Genomic DNA, 18,213 nt, shown 5'->3' on the forward strand with positions numbered 1-18,213 from the left:
CCTGCTCGTGGCAGTAATGTGACATCACGTTGAAGTTTTGACCATTTTATATCAGAAAACAAGGAGGCGCCGGAACACAACAGCAGCAGAATGGTTGTCAACTGTGAGAAGTAGCTGTCCGTTGATTGTCTTCCTAGTGACGTTTAAGGTGAGACCATGCATAACAATTTAACCGTTACATGAAACGCACCAAACAGTTAAACTGTACAAACGTTTTGAACTTAACAGAATGAGAGTGAGCTCAGTGTGTGAGGAGCTGAAGTTAACTTGGTAACTCTGCTAGCTCGGCTAACTGTAGCTACTAACCGTTCACGTTTGAACGTTAGTTGGAGTGAGTCAGTTAAAAAACGTTACAAATGAATGACGTTTTTCAGTGATGACGTTGACTCTTTATGAGGAGCAACTGAAGTTCCACAAATACACGTTAGCAAGAGGAAAGTAACAGTAGTGAAACGAAAACACACTATTTCACGTGAAGTGGGGTGGAGATGGTTGCTGATAATTTAAAAAATTAACAACATTAGCAAAACCAACAGCTAGCAAATGTAATTATTTTTAACAAGAAACAGGCTAATGCAGGTGCATTCACACTGAGACTAACTAGTTACTTAGCAACATGGAAATACTGCTAAGTAGGCAATATTCACTGGACCTGAATGACCCTACCTCTCTTCCAGTAAACTCAGGGTAATGGTTGATACCAGATCTGTTGACTTTCTCCAGTTAAAATATGTGTAGCCACTGTGTGGAACTGATTGGCATCCATTAACATTAAGCTATAAGTATACATTTTTCCTCAGTTCTTTTGTAAAGACATTTAAATTAGGGCTGCAAGGATTAGTCGACTGACAGAGAATTAATTGGCAACAATTTTGATAATCGTTTTAGTCTTTTTTTTTAAATGTCAAATATTTTCTGGTTGCAGCTTCTCAAATGTGGTGATTTAATGCTTTTCTTTGTCATACATGATAGTAAACGGAATAACTTTGTGTTTTTGACTGTTGGTCAATCAAAAAAAGATGTATAAAGACGTCTCCTTTAACTCTGGGAAATGATAATGAGCATCTTTCACAATGTTCTGACATTTTATAGACATAATGATTAATCGATTAATTAAGAAAATAGCTGGCAGATTAATCAATATGAAAATATACCTTAGTTGCAGCCCAATATTATTTTTAGGCTTGTGCAAAATACAATTGTACTTCATCAGAAGGTTTAGCAGTTTTAAAATGACAATGACCATGAAAAGACATTTAATGTGGTGTTTTTTCCATATGTTTGACATTTTATAGACTAAATGATTAATTGAGAAAATAAGTATTATACCTGCATAAAGTTGTGGAGTTCACAAGACACAAATTGAGGAATAAAAAGATCAAAATGCATCAGAGGCAGAAATATCCAAACTTTTAGTCTCTCATATGAGTCAAACTCCAAATAGCTGATTCCTACAATGTCATGAATGAAAACTGATAGCTGAGTCTTTCATTAGATCCTCCCTCCCACCCTTTTAAGCTCTATGCCTGCAGTTTGTAATGCAGGCACACTGCCAAAACTTTGATCTTTATTTCCAAGTTCCAGGTATTAAATACATACTAATACCTAGCTTTCATTCATGTGTATGCTTATAATGTTATCATGCTGTTATATTCAGTTGGCCAAATACCTTTCGGTGTGAGAGTGTACATGTTATCATGTATTGGGAGAAAGTGGGAGCTTTTAATTGTGAAGGCACAGAAAGTGTTGAGTGTGAACATAGCTATTGCCATTAAAGTAGTTGTCAAGTTCAAAAGGTTGTCTTCTTGTCGTGTAACATTTTTAACTTGAAAGGAATTATTACATCAGAGTGTGCAGCTTTCCCGTCTTTTCTTTCCTGTCTACACCTCACTAGAATAGGTGTTTATTTTCCTCCAGTTCTTCAGTAAATTGAAGTATTGGTGCCATATCAATTCAGTTTATCAGGTCAATGCAGCACTAAATGTAGAGTAGAAATGCTATAATGTGGCTGTAATGTGTCTGTACATGTATGTACTGCTCACCAGTGGCTTTTTAACACATTAATTTACATGCAGTTTCTCATTTCTGCAGCTAATTAGCTCCACTGCAGAAATGGAGGCTGCAGGAGGAGAGGAGAGTCCAGATGTGCAGGGGGCAGCTGCGGCAGCAGAACCAAGCTTTTCTAGGTCTAGAGCGACCTCCGTGAAGCCAGTTTGGGCTTCGCTAGAAGAAGCAGCCCAAATGAAAACAGAAGGGAACGCTTTCTATCGGGAGAAGAACATCCGTTCAGCCATCGGCCGTTATCACCGTGCTCTGTTGGTCCTCCGAGGCCTGGACTCTGATGTGATGGCGTCAGTGAAAGGGTTTGGACCTGAGATGCCTGCTCTCACATCTGAACAGGAAGAGTTACTGAGAAACACACAAGTGGACTGCTACAACAACTTAGCTGGTATATAAAAAATATAACCATTTAAAGAACAGAGGTGAAAGGAATACTAGAATATCCGAATGGAGTAGAAAATATATCCGAGGTTCTGTTAAAAACTAGAGGCTCCTCAGAAGACCGCTCTGAATATCAGAGTATTAGTTTCATATCATATCCTCAGCATAATAAGTTCTAACAAATCACTCTCCAGTTCAGTGATGCCTCAAAGAGGTGACAACATTTTAAGAGAGTTTTTTTACAGGTTGTCTTATGAGGGAAAAGAACAAACAGCTGCTGGGCTTGTACAGAATTTTATATACACATACTGTACATATCTCTTTCAGCCTGTTTGCTGCAGAGACAGAGTGTTGATTATGCTCGTGTCCGGGAGTACAGCCTGCGGGTTCTGCAGTGGCGACCAGGTGATGTCAAAGCACTGTACAGGGCAGGAGTGGCCACACTGGAGCTGGGAGACGCACAGACAGCCAAACAGTACCTCACCCAGGCCTGCAGGGAGCAGCCTAATGGTAAGAGATAAGCGAGCACACAAGGATCATCCACAGCAAGCTCAAGCCAGTCTATAGGAAGAATAGTCATTTAGGTATTTCTGGCGTGACAGTTTCTCAGTGCAGTCTCACTGTGTGTTTTTACTAATCACTATATTTTTGATGGTGATTTGTTTCAAATGAGTACTTTGTTCCTACTGGTTCTTATACATGAATATTGATTTTTCTCGTCTCAGTACAAAGTGCAAGCATGAATCACCTCATTTTTGCAACACCAAATAGGTGAGAAGTAAGGCTTAAAAAGTATTTTTGCACCTTTTAAAAAATCCAATAATTGTTGCATAAAACATATACACACATAATTTAATTGAACAGATTCTCTCCTTGCCTTCTCGTGCATATTTGAAGACCTGTGGGATAAAGGAATTTATTTCTTTCCAAAACAAAACGTCTTCATTTTTCTGTCACAGATGCCAACGTCCGGAAGCACCTGCAGAGGGCTGAAGAGAAGCTGAATCGGGAGTTACAAAAGGAGAAGGCCATGTACCGTGAGATGTTTTCTTCCAGCCTGAAGGGCAGGTCTGGAGAAGGGATTAACCAAACCAACACAGCTGGTGAGGGAGTTTAGCCAAACAGCACAACCCACCAAAATGAAGTCTCAGCCTAAGAGAGACTTTGTTCAGCCTCAGCTGGTCCCCAACCAATTGAAGAATGTTCACAGACCTAATGTTACTGTGTCTTCTCTGGGTGATTATGAGGTGAGAAAGTAAAAAGGACGCTGCTGAAAATAGAAAGGAGAGGACAGAAAAGTTTGTTTCCTAGCAACAGGAAAAGCTTTTTTTTTTTTTTTTTTAGCTCAAGAGAGCTGGAGTTTGGATATTTCACAAAGATGCTTCTGACGGCTACCGTGAGACTCTTCATGTGCTACTCAAAGTCCTGATAATGCCTTTATGATTGCAGTTGTCTGGTCAGTGTTGATTTTGTGAGTTTTCAAGTAAAATATTTTGTATAATGAATGTCCAAGCTCAGACGTGTTTCTATCAAACTCATGTGATTGTCAATGTTGTACAAACCACGAACTGTAGTTATTTCAGGCACATTACAAGTTTAGTTAAACATTTCTTTTATTAATCATAAGCCATGAGAAGCCACATTTTGTCTCAAATATTTTAATCATTCAATATTTATTTCAAAATCCTGAGCACAATATCAAGTTAAAGAGTATTTGCTTGGTTTTGGTCATTATCTGGCCAATATGATTGTACTTCAGAGGCATTATTGCCTATAAACCAAGAGGAATATCACATTCTCACAATAGCTATAATCACTGAACAAGTCACAGAGCAGCATGCATAAGGGGAGTGTACACATACACATTCATACTCATGGTTTACAGGAAGATTCAACCAATAGATTTATAAGGAAGCCGCTTATAGCCAATATGGGTATGTTTAGTGCCTTTGAATTGGGCAACCTTTCAGCCAACAAAAGGTAATTTCCCTTTGTTTTAACCAGAGCTGTGTTCCTATCAAGGTGTCAAAGCCTTTGAAACGACATTTCTTCAACACTCACATAAGTGAAATTCATACAAGGTTTGCAGCTCCTCAAAGGAATTCTTCACCCCAAATAAAGTTGTCTCCTTTGTTTGTTTGTTTTTCACTGACATTTCACTATGAGCCATCCTGTACCCTACAGTGGTCTGCTTGCTACTGTAGGTTGCACTATTTAGAATAATGCGGTGTCAGTGAGGAATGATTTCGGGACATGCAGTGCAATCATTTGGCTACAAAGCACTCTGATTGTGCTGCAGGACCTTTTTGAAGAAATCTGACAGGCATTGTGTACTTTGTTGGCAGCTATAAAAGTGGATAAATGTCACTGTCATTAAAAATTTACAAAAACAACTAGAATGAATGAAGACGGCCAAGAAAAAAAATGAATAGATTTTACAGACTTTTTGTGCCTGAGAGGAACTTCCATCTTACTGGTGGTGGATGAAGGAACTGGTATTTTTGCCAGTATTATAGAACCAGTGTCTTATCGGTCTAACCAGTCAAAAAGTCTTTTACATTTTAAAATTAAAAATGATGGAGCTTCCTTTTACAATGAAACACAATACCAGCCATTACCGGTGTTTTGTAACACATGGATGTGGCATCCACTGTGATGTTCATTTATTGTACAAATGTCACTTCTTTGATGGTTTCCGCTTGAGACTCAGGGACCTCATGGAGCCAAACACTCTCCTCCCCAAGTCCCGCAGCGATCGAGAGCGCTGGAGGGGCATCCTTGGAGGAGGTGATGGAGAAAAGGAAGGGGAGGAGAGCGGGGAGAGGGAGTGGCAGCTGCCCTCCAGGCTCTGAGAACGGGAGAGGTTAAACAGACTGGCTGTGGAGGACAGACGTTTGTCCCCCTCCTTTGCTCTCAGCAGTCTGACCCCTTCGTCTTTGTTGATACCCATGCTACCTTGCCCCACATCTACAGAGGAGACCCAGTGTGCCTGTTTTCTGGGCTCCTCGCTGTGGTTACGAGGAACCAGCAAGCCTTGGGACTCACTCCTGAAAAGAGCCCTCCTGGATAGCCTGAGGCTGGAGCTGCGTCTCTCCACCTCCTCTTTCCCCCTCTTCTTTGAGAAGATGGGAGAGCTTTCTACTTTTGGCCTCTTGTCATTACTACTGGACCCCGACTTCACCCTCCGGTGTTCCCTTCTCCAGCTTCCACCGCTGTTCCTTCTCCTTCCATAGCCATACTCCGCTCTGTCCATCTCCTCCCTTTCGCTCTCTGACTCTTTGCTCCAGAGGCGACCCTCAAAGCCCCTCCAGAGTTTGTTAGAGGTCTTTCTGGGTGTTTGGGCTGCTGTTCGCTCCCTCTCCTCCTCTTCACCCCAAACAGAGCTGTAGTCCTCTCTCTTAGTATAGCTGTTCACTGTTGCCGCCCTGATCAACTTGTGGGAGGCATGCTTCCCCCTGTAGAGCCCCTCCCCCTCCACCCTCTTCCACCCACCGCTACCCCCACTTCCTCCTCCACTCTGCCGAAGTGATCCACCCCTTGGCTGGATGCCGCCATGCTCCAAAGGAGAGGTCCTGGTATTGGCACGAGGCAGGGAACACTGGAAGGGCGCATCCCTTCGGAAAACAGAGAGAGGGGTTGCACCCAAAGGGGAAGGCTGGAGAGGCCGTGGAGGGGAGCGGCCCCTCGCTGTAGCGCGGGAGGCAGGGGAGGACGCTGTGGAGGAAGGAAGGTCAGATGGGGAAGGGGTCTGCTGGTAGTGGCAGTGTGAGGAGTAGTGGGCAGAGGGAATATGAATGGACTGGTAAGGGTGAATTGGGCTGCTGGAGTGGGAGAGAGGAGGAGTGAGACTGGACTGAGACTGGGGAGAGTGGGTGACACTGAGAGACAGCTGTATTGGTCTCTGAGGGCTCAGTTCATTCAGTCTAGTGTAGTCATGTGACTGATCTGTCTGGGCTGTCAGGTGACTTTTACCATGACCCCTCACCTCACCTGCTGTGTCTGCTTGGAAGCAGTCGATATCCAGCTCCACACCTTGTTCCATCAGTCCAACTACAACAGCCCTTGACAGGCCGGAGAGGCGGGAGATCTCTCCCACCATGGGGGAGTCTTCGCTTAGCTTGGGACTGGAGCTGGACTCTTGGATCAAGCTGCTGCGCTGAGACCCAGGAGCTGATCCAGAATTCGTGCCAAACGCTGATGTACCAGACTCAGGGGGAGCACCGCTGCTCCAGTCTAATGATCGACAGAAGGCGGTTGACCCAAATCCAGAACTGTTTCCAGACCCCGAAGTGACCTCCAGGGAACTGCGGTGGCTCAGGCTTGAGGGACAGGTGGAAATGCGAGGTCGAGCTCTAAGTGCTGGGGTGGGTGTAGAGGAGAGTGATGTAGCAGAAGCAGTGGAAGCTGCAGCAAAGTCACTCCGCAAAGCTCCACAACTGCCATGTTTGGGATTGTCTACCAGTCCCTGGTTAGAATTTAAACCAGGAGCAAGGTTCAAATTGAGGTTGAGATGCAGATTTATGTTCAAATCCTCTCCAGTTGCAGAGGGAAGGTTACCCAGGTTGATTGAGTTCCTGGTGGCTTTTTTCCCAGTAGTGCTAAGGCTGACTCTAGCAGAGTTTCCCAGAAGTGATTTGCAGGGTGTGATGTTGCCCCCTGGCAGGGTGGAGGGTGTACTGCGGTTCTCGAAGGCAGACAGGGACTGAGTGGAACCGTGACTTTTGCCGGGGGTACAGAAACCTCGGTTTGTGACTGAACAAGGTGTAGCAGCTGAAGTGAGATCAGAGGTGGAAGAGGTTACCCGACTATGATATTGGCGAGCTAGCCTAGAGATGTACTGCTCCAGCTGGGTGAAAGAGGCCTGGGATGTGGGCTGCTGAGGCTGGAGAGGCAGACTTAAATCAGCAGTGGATTCTGGTGGTTCATCTGGTTGGGTTCCTTCAGGACTGGGAGAGGCTGATTGCTCCTGGCTCTGGGAGGTGAAGAGGGGGCTTTGGAGGGCGACGGCATGCAGTGGGCTAGGGTAGGGGTATACCTCTTTTGTCCGACGGGACACCAGGTCTGTACAGTAGCGAGAATCCAGCTGGGGTCTCGGATAGACAGAGGAGGTGGAGGAAGAAGAGGCTGGATCGAGAAGCGGGAGGAGGGAAGAAATCAAGGAGTCACCGAGGCCTGAGCAGAGGTCAGACAGAAAGCTCAAACCAGTCGCTTCAAGGTCACTTGAGACTGTAAGAGACAAAGGAAGAAGAATTTTAGACCAAACATTTATTTTAGATGATTGTTCCCTAAATATTTATATCCCCACCTCTTTACATACATACATACATAATACTGGCATTTTGTAGCCACAACAGTGCTGGGAACCATCTTCAGTTGAACTTTCTGAACCACCTTTGGCTGAAAATTTCATATTTCCATGTATGGATTTACATGACTGATGGATCCATTATTTGCATTATTTGCTCACCTGAGACTGATATCCCTTCTGTTTGTTCAGCATCATTGTGGCTGCTGTAAACTGCAGGCTGCTGTGGCTGCTGCTGCTTCACTACACCATCTGACCACAGGATGTCAGTGTTGTCAGCAGACAGAGGAACCTGCTCCCACAGCTTCAGGGGTCTGGCCAGTGGCGCTGGTCCTCCCTGAGTGGCATCACTGGACACAGAGTAGCAAGAGTCCGACAGAGAGCTCCCGCTCACTGAATAGAAACCTTGATGAGAGAGGAAATAAACTCAATCTGCATATATATACATATGTAACATTTTGTGACAACATCCAACAATTTCTCAATCATTCTTAGAGGGGCTGATGATAAAGGGGTGATAAAAATAGGGGCCCCCTAGAGTCCTGACCTGTCTGGTGGTTATGTAATATACTGGCCATTATTTGAATTGTATTGTTACTATCATCATTAGTATTATTAATTCTCTATTATTGGGATTCTGGTTTTTCTTAGACCTGTACTCATTTTTTGTTGGTTGGTTTTCTTTTTTGTCTTTTGTGGATTGCTTGCATAGGCCTCTGTTGTCAAGCTACCATATGACACAACTTATGTTTATTTAACTACAAATTGAAAAAAACACAAAATCCACCATTTTCATAAACACGGATGTCATCAGTGTTGCTACTTTGTGCTGTCACACAATGGTGATTTTATGTATAGGTTTTACATTTGCAGTTTTATACTTTCTGTCTGGTACTGTTGGTTTTTCCTGAGAAAAGTCACACACAAAATATTTCCAGTAGCTGCAGTGTTTAGTTTGGATATATATAAAGGAAAATGGTCAGTAATAACAACCCTCGCTAAACACAGACAAGACAGAAACTCAACACATAAATTCCAGGAAAAAGGCGTCACAGTACTAGATCCAATATTTAACTAACAAGTAACATCGAGATAGTCAGCGCCAAAACAGTACAGTCACTCCAAATAAGAGCTGACAAATCAGAATTAAGATGAAAGTTTAACACATTAAGCTGTGAAAATAACTTCAAACCTAAGAATGTAATTAAATAATGCCTTTCCTGGTTTCAAGGTTTAACTGAATCAAGTGCTAGATTTTCGCTACACCCAAGTAAAGTAAGGCGTGTATGTGTAAGTGCGTAACAGCAGAGGAATGTCTGAGTTGGGTGTAGAGACACAGGGATCACAGTAACAACAAGAGTGGATAAGACTTTGGCAAACTGAAACTGAATGAGTCAGTGCCAAGTGACACAGTGCAAGTAAACCAAAGTTTTAAAAAAAAGAGGTGGTTAATGTTTAATTGGACCTCTCTCACACAAGGTGAGCTCTCACACTGTGTTGGTCATTGTGCAGGTCAGTGCTGTGGATCACACACTGTCTTCAATATTCACAGCTGAGCACAAGTGTGTATCTTGAAGTGTAGATGTGTCTTTTTTTACCTGAACTAGGTCTGGAGTCACTATCCAGGTGGACTGCACCGCTGGGGTCTGGTGTTGGGGGAGACAGCAGGTCAGACGGGGCATCCCAGGAAAGAGTAGACCAGCGTGAGTTACTCCCCCTACCAGATGAGGAGTGAACTGTCCCATCCCCAGAATTACTGCCAGAGTCCTCTGGGCTGCTCTGACAAGGTGATACCATTATATCTGAGGGAGAGGGAGCCTGAAAAAAACAAAACACGAGACAGGTTAGGGCTGAGCGACACAGGCAAAATCAACAATGTTTTTGAAAGAAATATCTCAACAGTGATAATGTGATTACTACTCCTAGATTACAATATTTTTATATTAATCATTTTTGTGAAAGAAGTATAGTTCATGTAAAGACATTTGCAGCATTTATTTTACAGCCTTTAGGACCAGAAAACACATAATTTAAGCTTTAACACAATATTACAGTTGCCAAAATCCCAGACAATACCTGTTTTGTAAATGGGTGTAATAAGAGAAGGCAAACAGTGAGACATTACTCATTGTAATACACAATGCACAGCTTGTTTGTTAAGGTGATATTTCACTTCAGTGACAGATTGTAATGTGCTTTAGTGGCTATTCATCTGTAGACACAAAAAATATGGCCCCTTGTACACAGCTCAGGTTAAAAACTGAGTCGGGCGAGCTGTAAGATATGGTTCAAATCAATATCAGGATAATTTATTTTTCCATTATCAATATACTATATGATATACATGGTAAATGTAAGCAAAATCATATTTAAAATGCTCAAATTGATGAATAGTGCTTATTATTACATCAGAAAAAAAGTCTTCAAATGTGTAAAGCAAAAAAAGTCACTGAGTAATTTTGTCAACTTTTAATTACAGTTTGCTCAGAAACATAATTTAAAACTGTAGCTTTTTCATATAATCATACCATCAATATAAAGAAAAGCACTGTCAGATAAAACATAATGATCCTGACTTATTCCTCGGCCTTAACTGAGTGTTGAGAGTAGCTACTTTTGCACAACCACTGTACTTTATGTTGTACTTAGTTTGAGGATTTTGTTTCCATTTTATACTACCTTATAATTATACTCCACTATATTTCAGGAGGAAATGTTGTACTTTTTAATTCACTACCTTTATTTGACAGCTATAGTTACTCACCACAATAATCACTGAACAATATATATTTATTTAATTTTACTGAAGTAAAAGTTTAAATGCAGGAATTTTACTTGAAACTAACTTTACTAGGTTAATGTACCACTCAAATATCTGTAGAGGCCTGATACAAGAGCGTTTCTAATGAAAGTGAAATACTGCTGTAATGTGTAACAATCACACTCCTTAAAAGACCAAGTTATATCCATGTGGAAAAAACACATGTAGGGTTGTGTGTCTATGACGTCATTTACCAGACGCACACCCCGATGATGTCACCGATGTTACCGTAATGGTCAGGAATGAGGGCCCCACATAATACCAAGAATAACAATCACCCCGCCAAGTTAGCAGAGTGCCTCAATTTCCTAGATTAGTAAGGGCTTGGTAGAGTAACCCCCACCACCCCCCCACCCTTCAATTATCCTCTAAATCCCCCCCACCCACCCTCTCAGACCGCAGCCAAGAGCCCCCTGCATTAGACCGATTGAGCCCAGACAACAGAGAGCCTGTGAGTGGCACTGATCAATCCTCTTGTTACTGAGGAAACAATACAGGTGGTGACTCACTGCTGGGGTGACAGGAGAGAGAGGAGGGGGGGGGGGGGGCTTCAGAAGATAATGAGAGAAGACAGATGACGTAACAAAGAGCAGCCAGAGCGGCAGAAGGGAAGGGGGGGGTGGACTGAGAAGGAAAGAAGGAAGGAAGGAAAAGAGTTTCAGACTTTGACCTGTCTTAATCTTATCCTCTCTTCCTCTCGGCTCTTGTGAGAAGAAGAGAAGACTCATTTCTGTCCCTTTTTTTTTTCCCCTTGTGAGTCTAAAGTGAGTCGTGGCTGAGTGGGTGACCAAAAACAAGCAAGAGGGACAAAAAAAGAGACAGTGACTCACTCTCTTATTTCTCGGTCTCTGACTGAGTGAAGGCGGTGAGGTGGGGAGGGCGAGTGGTTGCCGGGTGAGATAGAAGGGCATCTTGAAGGACCCCTACCTCCCCCACACTCCCCTTGACAAATAATCACCCCCCTACACCCCTACCCCCCCCCCCCCACTTCTATAATATCCTTCGTGCCAGCCGCCCCCTACTCACCATAGCTACAGCTGCTCGCTCTCTAACTCTCTCTCTCTCTCTCTCTCTCTCGCTTCTCCTCCCACACACAGAACCACAACAGCACAACAGGCCTGGCGAAATATTTAACTCATCCTGAGCCTGAACACACACAATCCAGTCTTGTTGTGACTTTTTCTTCCTCACATGTATGTTCGGTTGTCTGTTGTGCCGCCAAAGCCCACTCATTGCCTTCACCTCCTGTTGCTATAAAAGCACATATGTCCATCTTTCTGCACTTGTAAGAGCTTCAACTTAAGTTTTTTTTCCCTTAACTTCTAACTCTGTCTATTTAAAGATATGAATTAACCCTTTATAAAGTCCCTCGGATGTGTAAATATCTGCAAAAATGTCCATCTCTCTCCAGATTATCCATCAACAACATAATACACATTACAGGATATGGTGTTACACAGAGACCAGTGCATTATCAAATCATAGGGGGCTGACAGACAAGTGGGTGGGGGTCCGCTCAGAGCTATGTAATGTGATATTCCTTCATGCGAGGGAGGAGTGCAGCCCCTCCGGAACAATATGTTGGAAACGTATGGGTCGATTGGATAATAATGCTACAGTGATCGCAGCTGCACAAGCAACACACCTCCTCTTAATGAGTGCATTATGTCATTACAGTGAGACAAACTGCAGCGGTTGCCATGTTGAGGCCAAACAGTGTAGGATGGAGCTAGTGTTCGATGAGAAGTACAGCGCAGTATTTATCGTTCATGTGTTATTAATGTGGTATTGAAATTTAAAGAACAGCCCACGCTGTGCTGTCTTCATCTTCACCGCCGAGTGATGTGATGAGCTCCAGCGTTTCTGAAACATTTAGGTGGATTTCACACAAACACATGAAAGTATCAACGTTACAGACTTTTTTTTTTCTTTTTTCTGTGAGCTCAGAAAGATCTTGAGGCAAGAACCAGAGACAAAAGCTTGTCTCACTCCACAAGTCAGCCTAATGGCTCTCCATGTAAGATGATGCTTTCCAATACTAAACCTAATTTGAAGACAGGCTGGCTTCAGTAAAAGGGCACATCTGTAGCACATCCCCTTATTCTCTTATGTGTTTCATTCAGTTTATTTTTAAATACTGAATGGCAACAGTGGGAAGGATCAGTTTTTCACCAACTTGGCCTTGACACTTGTGTTGAAGGCAAGAAGAGCTGTTGAAAAGTATAAAAAGATTAAAATGTTACACACTGAGAACTTGAGTTTTTTCTTCTTTATATAATGCAGAATACCTCATTTGGAAATTAAAGTTGGTTCTATTTATAAAAACAGATTGCATATACAAATGTAGGGCTGCAACTAACTGTTATTTTCATTATCAATTAATCATTTGGTCTATAAAATGTCTGGAAAATCACTATTTTATGAGTCAAAATTACATCTTCAGATGTTTTGTTTGTCCAAAACCCAACGATATTCAGTTTACTGTAAAGTACAGCAAAGAAAAGTATGAAATCATCACATTTGAGACGCTGAAACCAGCAAAATGTTGGCATTTCTGATTCATTTTCTGTCAAATTTTCTACAAATAACACATTTATGCTAATTAAATGTGCTTTCATTCCACAAATAATATTACACAAGCATTGTTTTTGCCACAAGTGTAATTACTTTAAAAAAAAACCTGTCCAACCCTCAAACACTGAAACACATGACATGGTTGAGAAGATTAAGATTTGCATTTGTCCATCACAGATGACAATGTGCAGCCATAATCCCGACCTGCCAAATATGGATTTGCACAGTGAGAACTTTCTCTGCTATTAGAGAGAGAAAAGGTGAATCACATTTCGAGAGTTTAATTCCAAAATGGAAAAAAACCACAACACAGCAGAGCTGGTGTTAAAGTAGAGCACATTATGTTATGAGTCATCTAATCCTTGGTTTACAAAGTAGATTTTTTTTTTTGAAAACAGAATAACCTGTGTTTTTTTTTAAAGCAGTGAATAATGAATTTCAGGTAAAATTGATATATAAAGTGTTTAGGAATGAAACCTGTACAATAAGTGCAGCTATTTCACCTTTGTGGCAGTAAATAAAACAACAGGTGCTCCGTCTGCTCTGACTTGGTGTCTCTCCAGCTGCTGCACTGTTTAAACTACATGTGGTCACTTTTGCAACAACAATTTGTCTCCATTTATGCAAAGGTTGGTGTGTGTTTGTATGTGTGTGTGTTGGCGGAGGCCGGCCTGGGCAGAGGGCAGGGTGCCAGGCTGCTCTGCAACACTGGCAGCTCCCTTCAGAGGTGAGAATGAGCAATGCTGCCTGCCCTCTCCACGGGATGTCTCAGCACCACGGGGGGAGCAACAGAGATGTCGGTGGGTGGGTGGGTGGCGAGGAAGGCAGCGCAGTATGAGCTGCACTTCCATGGAGATGCCCTTGCTCGGATCGGACTGCAATTTCTGCCCCTGCACTGATTTTATTACATCAAGTTATTTTCGTCCCTCTAGTTCTGCCTATGAGGGATATTATTTCACATTATTTCGTCTAATAAACACACCGTTCTGCAAAGGTGACCCCAGCTGTGGCCTGATTTGGACTGAATATGTATTAATGTGCTGCGGGCTGCTGACTAATACTGCTCATCAGTATCAGACACACATATTCACAGTGTAATAACAGTTTGTGGAAAGTGAGAGCGATGAAGTATCTGTTGCTCTCTCTGAATAGCAATAAAATGCTATTAATGTATCTAATGGTGGCTTATTACATATCTGAACTGGTAAAAAAATCCCAGCACGAGAGGACCTTGAACACAACATAAACCTGTCATGTTACTGGTTACAAATCAAATCCGGAAATTATCCAGAGATAGTTCATGTCAGAGTGATTTAGTAGAGAATAACAAACACGCTCTCTTTGCAATGCAGAGAATCCCCTTGAAGTTTATCTCCATAGAAGACAAGATATTTCTGCACATCACTAATTATTTAATAATAAATATGATTATCAAAGAGAAATTGCTCCACTAGAAAGATCGTATAGTATGTCTATGTAGTTGAAATGTGCAGTTATTGTTAAAATTGGTGCCATATGATTGGAAAAAACTGAGAAAAAAGGTTGCAACTAATGTCTATTTCTTAATCTATTAATCTGTTGAGTATTTTCCTGATCAATCATTGTTCAATGTCAGAAAATAGTTGGGAAAAAATGACCATCACAGTTTCAAATCATCTTCAAATTGTATGTTTTGTCCAACCAACACTCCAAAACCAAAAGATATTCTCACAGAATAATAAAATCAGATCAAGAAAAGCTAGAAAATGTTATTTCACTTTTAAAAAATGACTTCAAAGATGAATCGATTATCAAAATAGTCGTTGATTATATTTCTATCCATCGTCTATTGATGTCTATTTGGCTCTTAAAACATGTATTTTCTTGCCAATAACAATTCCAGTTTTATCAATAATCCTGAATATCCAGAAAACCAGAAAACCATGCTGGCTGCTCTCACTGTCAAATTTTATCCTCTAAATTTCAATGTAGAAACAGAAGATTTCACATTTTGGTGACTTCACAGGTTCAGATCTAGTTCATGCTCACACATAATGGACTATACACCACCTACAGCCTCAGTATCCAGAGGCCTCAGGATGGGACCTGTTCACATCCTGTCCTCCTGTATTACATGTCAAACCACATTCTCCACACCGTGAACACAAAAACACCTCTGTATCAATTTCAGGACCAGGTTGGAAGATGGATCTTCTTTATATGTTTGGGTGTCAGCCTGAAATCACACATCCTGACCAGTAAGAGTGAGCCACACTGCACTGGATCATTCAGGATTTCCCAATAAAAGATCAAAACTCAGGGACAGGATGACAAAGATGAAACATATTGTGATCAGACTGAGTGATTTGAATGCAAACTGTGTGCGCTGACCTTTACAGCTGATGAGCTTACTGGCCAGAGCCAAAAAAACGCAGCAGCAGTGTCTGGTTGCTGGCTCGTGTAGGCTATTAATACCTGCACCTGATTTTAGCGCTTGTATCCCACCACAACCTCCTTTATAACCTTGAGCTGGGGCACAGAGCCAGCCAGTCAGTCCTGGTCCTGTAGCCTGACCTCAATGACATTTGCTCCATGTGACGGTCACACTGCTGCTGTATATAATGATCTCGCTGCATGCTTGGCTGCTCTCTGGCACCATCTCAATCAATTGGGTATTCATCTCTCGGCACAGCCATGCGCCGCCAGGCAGAGATAAAATCTGTCTACTGAGCCGCAGAGGGACCGGCTTGTTGGCAGATCACCATCATCCCCGCATCCATATTTAATAATCTCGTCATGTAGAGATCCGGGCTACGAGCTGACAGACGCACTGACTGACCTGTTGCCTGCGGGATGTCGCAGAGCTCTGCTCGGCGTCCGCGGCGGCGCTCTCCGGGGTTCCGCTCGCGTCCTCCGCCCGCGGCTGCTCCTCCGCGTCGGCGGCTCGGTCCTCCAGAGCGGCGTCCACCATCCCCAGGTGTTTGCACCTGAGCAGCTCAAGCTCCAGCACCCCGGCCAGCGTCGCTTTGAGGCGCTCTCCGATGCGGACCCGCTCGGTGCCCGACCACAGCGAGTTCACACAGCCGCGGCGGCCGGCCATCCTCGTCGGGGTGCCGGCAGGCGGAACCGGGGGCGCACCGCTGACCACCGCTCTGTTACCGTGCAATGAGTGCAATGAACGCGCTAAGGTCCAGCACCAGGTAGCGCAACGCGCGTCCAGACCAGCGATAGCAACATAGTAGCCGCTTGAATTAACGCAATACTGTGCAAAATATAACCATCTCTAACGTGCCATGCAGCCTTTAGCTTCAGGCAGCCCCGCTGACTGGAACAACACTAGAATTAATGAATCCAATGGCAGCCTGGAGCAACATCAGCGGGCCACGTCTCATATTAATCCAGGCTTGATTTCCTGTTGACATTGTCTTTTATTTATGTCACTTATAAAGCTTCCCGGTCCGCTGGAGTTGCCATGGTGTTGGGCTCCGTGCGCTGCGTCCCCAATGAGACAATGCAACAGACAGACGGAGGGTGATAACATGTGGGAGCAGGCAGCAGCGAGGAGGAGCCACTTGCACCAGAGCTGCACAGGGATTGGTCGGGGAAGTTTTTCGAATGGACGCATGGAAAAATCCCCGGAGTGTCCAACTTGAGTGTACAGTGTGCCTGAGGACAAATAGTCACATTCCTCAAGTGTTCCCATAGGGATAGTGTGTCTGTGGTGGTGAGTCTGTTAGTGACCTCATCAGATTGTATCTCTCTTTGTATCATTAGGTATAAAGGTGCTGCAGAATTTGATGTGAAATAGGCTATGTTTGGAAAAGTATCCTTCTGAACAAGGCTGGATTACTAAGAAAGCAAGGCAGGCTATTGTGCAGGGCCCCCAGACCCTCAGGGGCCCTAAAAGCCTCGTCCAACATCACAAGTTTAAAAAAAAAAGAAAAGTATCGGTTCTTGAGTGCCTCTTCAGCTTAGGGGTTAAAAAGCTAACCACAAACCCGGCCAGGGACTTTTACACTGTTATATATTGTAGTATAATGCACATATTTTTACATATTTCTCATTTTCCTTATAATTTCCCTGTGCATATTTCTCACATGAACATGAGCAACTGTAATGTGACCCAATTCTCCCTCAGGGATCAATAAAGTATTCTGATTCTGACCTTTGTTTCATGCTATCTCCCTCATTTCCTCTTTCTCTCTGCTCTCATGTAGTCATTTGGCCCGAATCCAGCAAATACTTTTTACTTTTTACAAATACTATTTTCCCTCCCGATTAAAGCTGAAGTTTCAACTTTATATCATTGTTTATATTAAAACCTTTATAGATATTTTTCACAAATCTGCTGTAAAATGAACACAAGGCTCATGTTAATAATATACTGTATATAATATAATATAATATAATATAATATAATATAATATAATATAATATAATATAATATAATATAATATAATATAATATAATATAATATAATATAACCCTGTTACATCTAATACTGCCGTCACATGAGAAGAGGCATTGAAAACATTCTTGTGTCATGCTATTTGAACAGTACATGGTGCTGAAAATAAGTCTAATAAACCTACTAGAAGTTAATTTTTAATGTATGAATTCTGACACTGTTTCAGTTTCACAACTTTTCAATCAGAACAGATTTGTTCTTCACAAAGACAAATAGCTGGCAGTTGAACAGAAACGGTGTGTTGATGCCATTTTTTTTCAAAGGCAACAACAACAACAACAGACTTTCAGTCAACCATAAATGAAGCAGGCTACTGTTTACTGTGTGTTGACATCCAATAAAGTACGTCTGTGTCTGGAAGTGCAACACAGAACATACTGTACAACCACGTATGAGTCATTTTTAGCCAAATGAGTATTAAAATAAGCTGTTAGCCTTCACTTACTGATGGGAAAATGACCCTCAGACACAATCCTAAATACTGTTATAACGCAATTATATTCTTAAATGAATTGAAACATATAAAGCATTTAGGGTTAACAGCCCTCTAATGAAAGAACTTGAAAAAGCTGGTCTGTGGTTGAAATGAATTGCTGACCTAAATAAAAGCATAAATGCCCTCAA

General features: G+C 42.5%; 2 protein-coding genes and 1 long non-coding RNA gene across 5 annotated transcripts; 2 read left to right on the top strand and 1 right to left on the bottom strand.

Moving 5' to 3' along the window:
- Positions 1–48: 48 nt before the first annotated feature.
- On the top strand, positions 49–3,947 carry ttc9c (tetratricopeptide repeat domain 9C). 3 transcript variants are annotated; one of them, XM_044363085.1, is made up of 5 exons: positions 49–148; positions 2,092–2,449; positions 2,770–2,952; positions 3,168–3,213; positions 3,402–3,947. In XM_044363085.1, exons 2-5 carry the CDS (start codon positions 2,113–2,115, stop codon positions 3,433–3,435), a joined length of 600 nt encoding a protein of 199 aa, XP_044219020.1. In that variant the 5' UTR covers positions 49–148; positions 2,092–2,112; the 3' UTR covers positions 3,436–3,947. The 3 variants fall into 3 exon arrangements, with proteins under 3 accessions (XP_044219020.1, XP_044219018.1, XP_044219019.1); XM_044363083.1 differs by lacking the exon at positions 3,168–3,213 and having other exon boundaries at positions 52–148; XM_044363084.1 differs by lacking the exons at positions 49–148; positions 3,168–3,213 and adding an exon at positions 598–687.
- On the bottom strand, positions 3,754–16,577 carry si:ch211-168f7.5. The gene is made up of 4 exons (XM_044363079.1): positions 15,961–16,577; positions 9,346–9,565; positions 7,910–8,152; positions 3,754–7,668 (listed from the first exon to the last, which is right to left on the bottom strand). Exons 1-4 carry the CDS (start codon positions 16,219–16,221, stop codon positions 5,120–5,122), a joined length of 3,273 nt encoding a protein of 1,090 aa, XP_044219014.1. The 5' UTR covers positions 16,222–16,577; the 3' UTR covers positions 3,754–5,119.
- On the top strand, positions 16,230–17,285 carry LOC122990003. Its single transcript, XR_006405230.1, has 2 exons — positions 16,230–16,321; positions 16,571–17,285. It is a non-coding gene; the product is annotated as an uncharacterized LOC122990003 (long non-coding RNA).
- Positions 17,286–18,213: the final 928 nt, after the last annotated feature.

This window comes from Thunnus albacares, chromosome 10 (assembly GCF_914725855.1).
Source record: "Thunnus albacares chromosome 10, fThuAlb1.1, whole genome shotgun sequence".
Classification (NCBI taxonomy): Eukaryota; Metazoa; Chordata; class Actinopteri; order Scombriformes; family Scombridae; genus Thunnus; species Thunnus albacares.

Bases quoted from the DNA above. Each gene is read 5' to 3' on its own strand.
- ttc9c (XM_044363083.1), top strand. From the start codon at position 2,113: ATGGAGGCTGCAGGAGGAGAGGAGAGTCCAGATGTGCAGGGGGCAGCT. The intron at 2,450-2,769 runs GTATATAAAAAA...TATCTCTTTCAG, and splicing joins CTGCTACAACAACTTAGCTG to CCTGTTTGCTGCAGAGACAG. The intron at 2,953-3,401 runs GTAAGAGATAAG...TTTCTGTCACAG, and splicing joins CTGCAGGGAGCAGCCTAATG to ATGCCAACGTCCGGAAGCAC.
- si:ch211-168f7.5 (XM_044363079.1), bottom strand. From the start codon at position 16,221: ATGGCCGGCCGCCGCGGCTGTGTGAACTCGCTGTGGTCGGGCACCGAG. The intron at 8,153-9,345 runs GTAAAAAAAGAC...TCTCTCATCAAG, and splicing joins TGACTCCAGACCTAGTTCAG to GTTTCTATTCAGTGAGCGGG. The intron at 7,669-7,909 runs GTGAGCAAATAA...TGTCTCTTACAG, and splicing joins AGAAGGGATATCAGTCTCAG to TCTCAAGTGACCTTGAAGCG.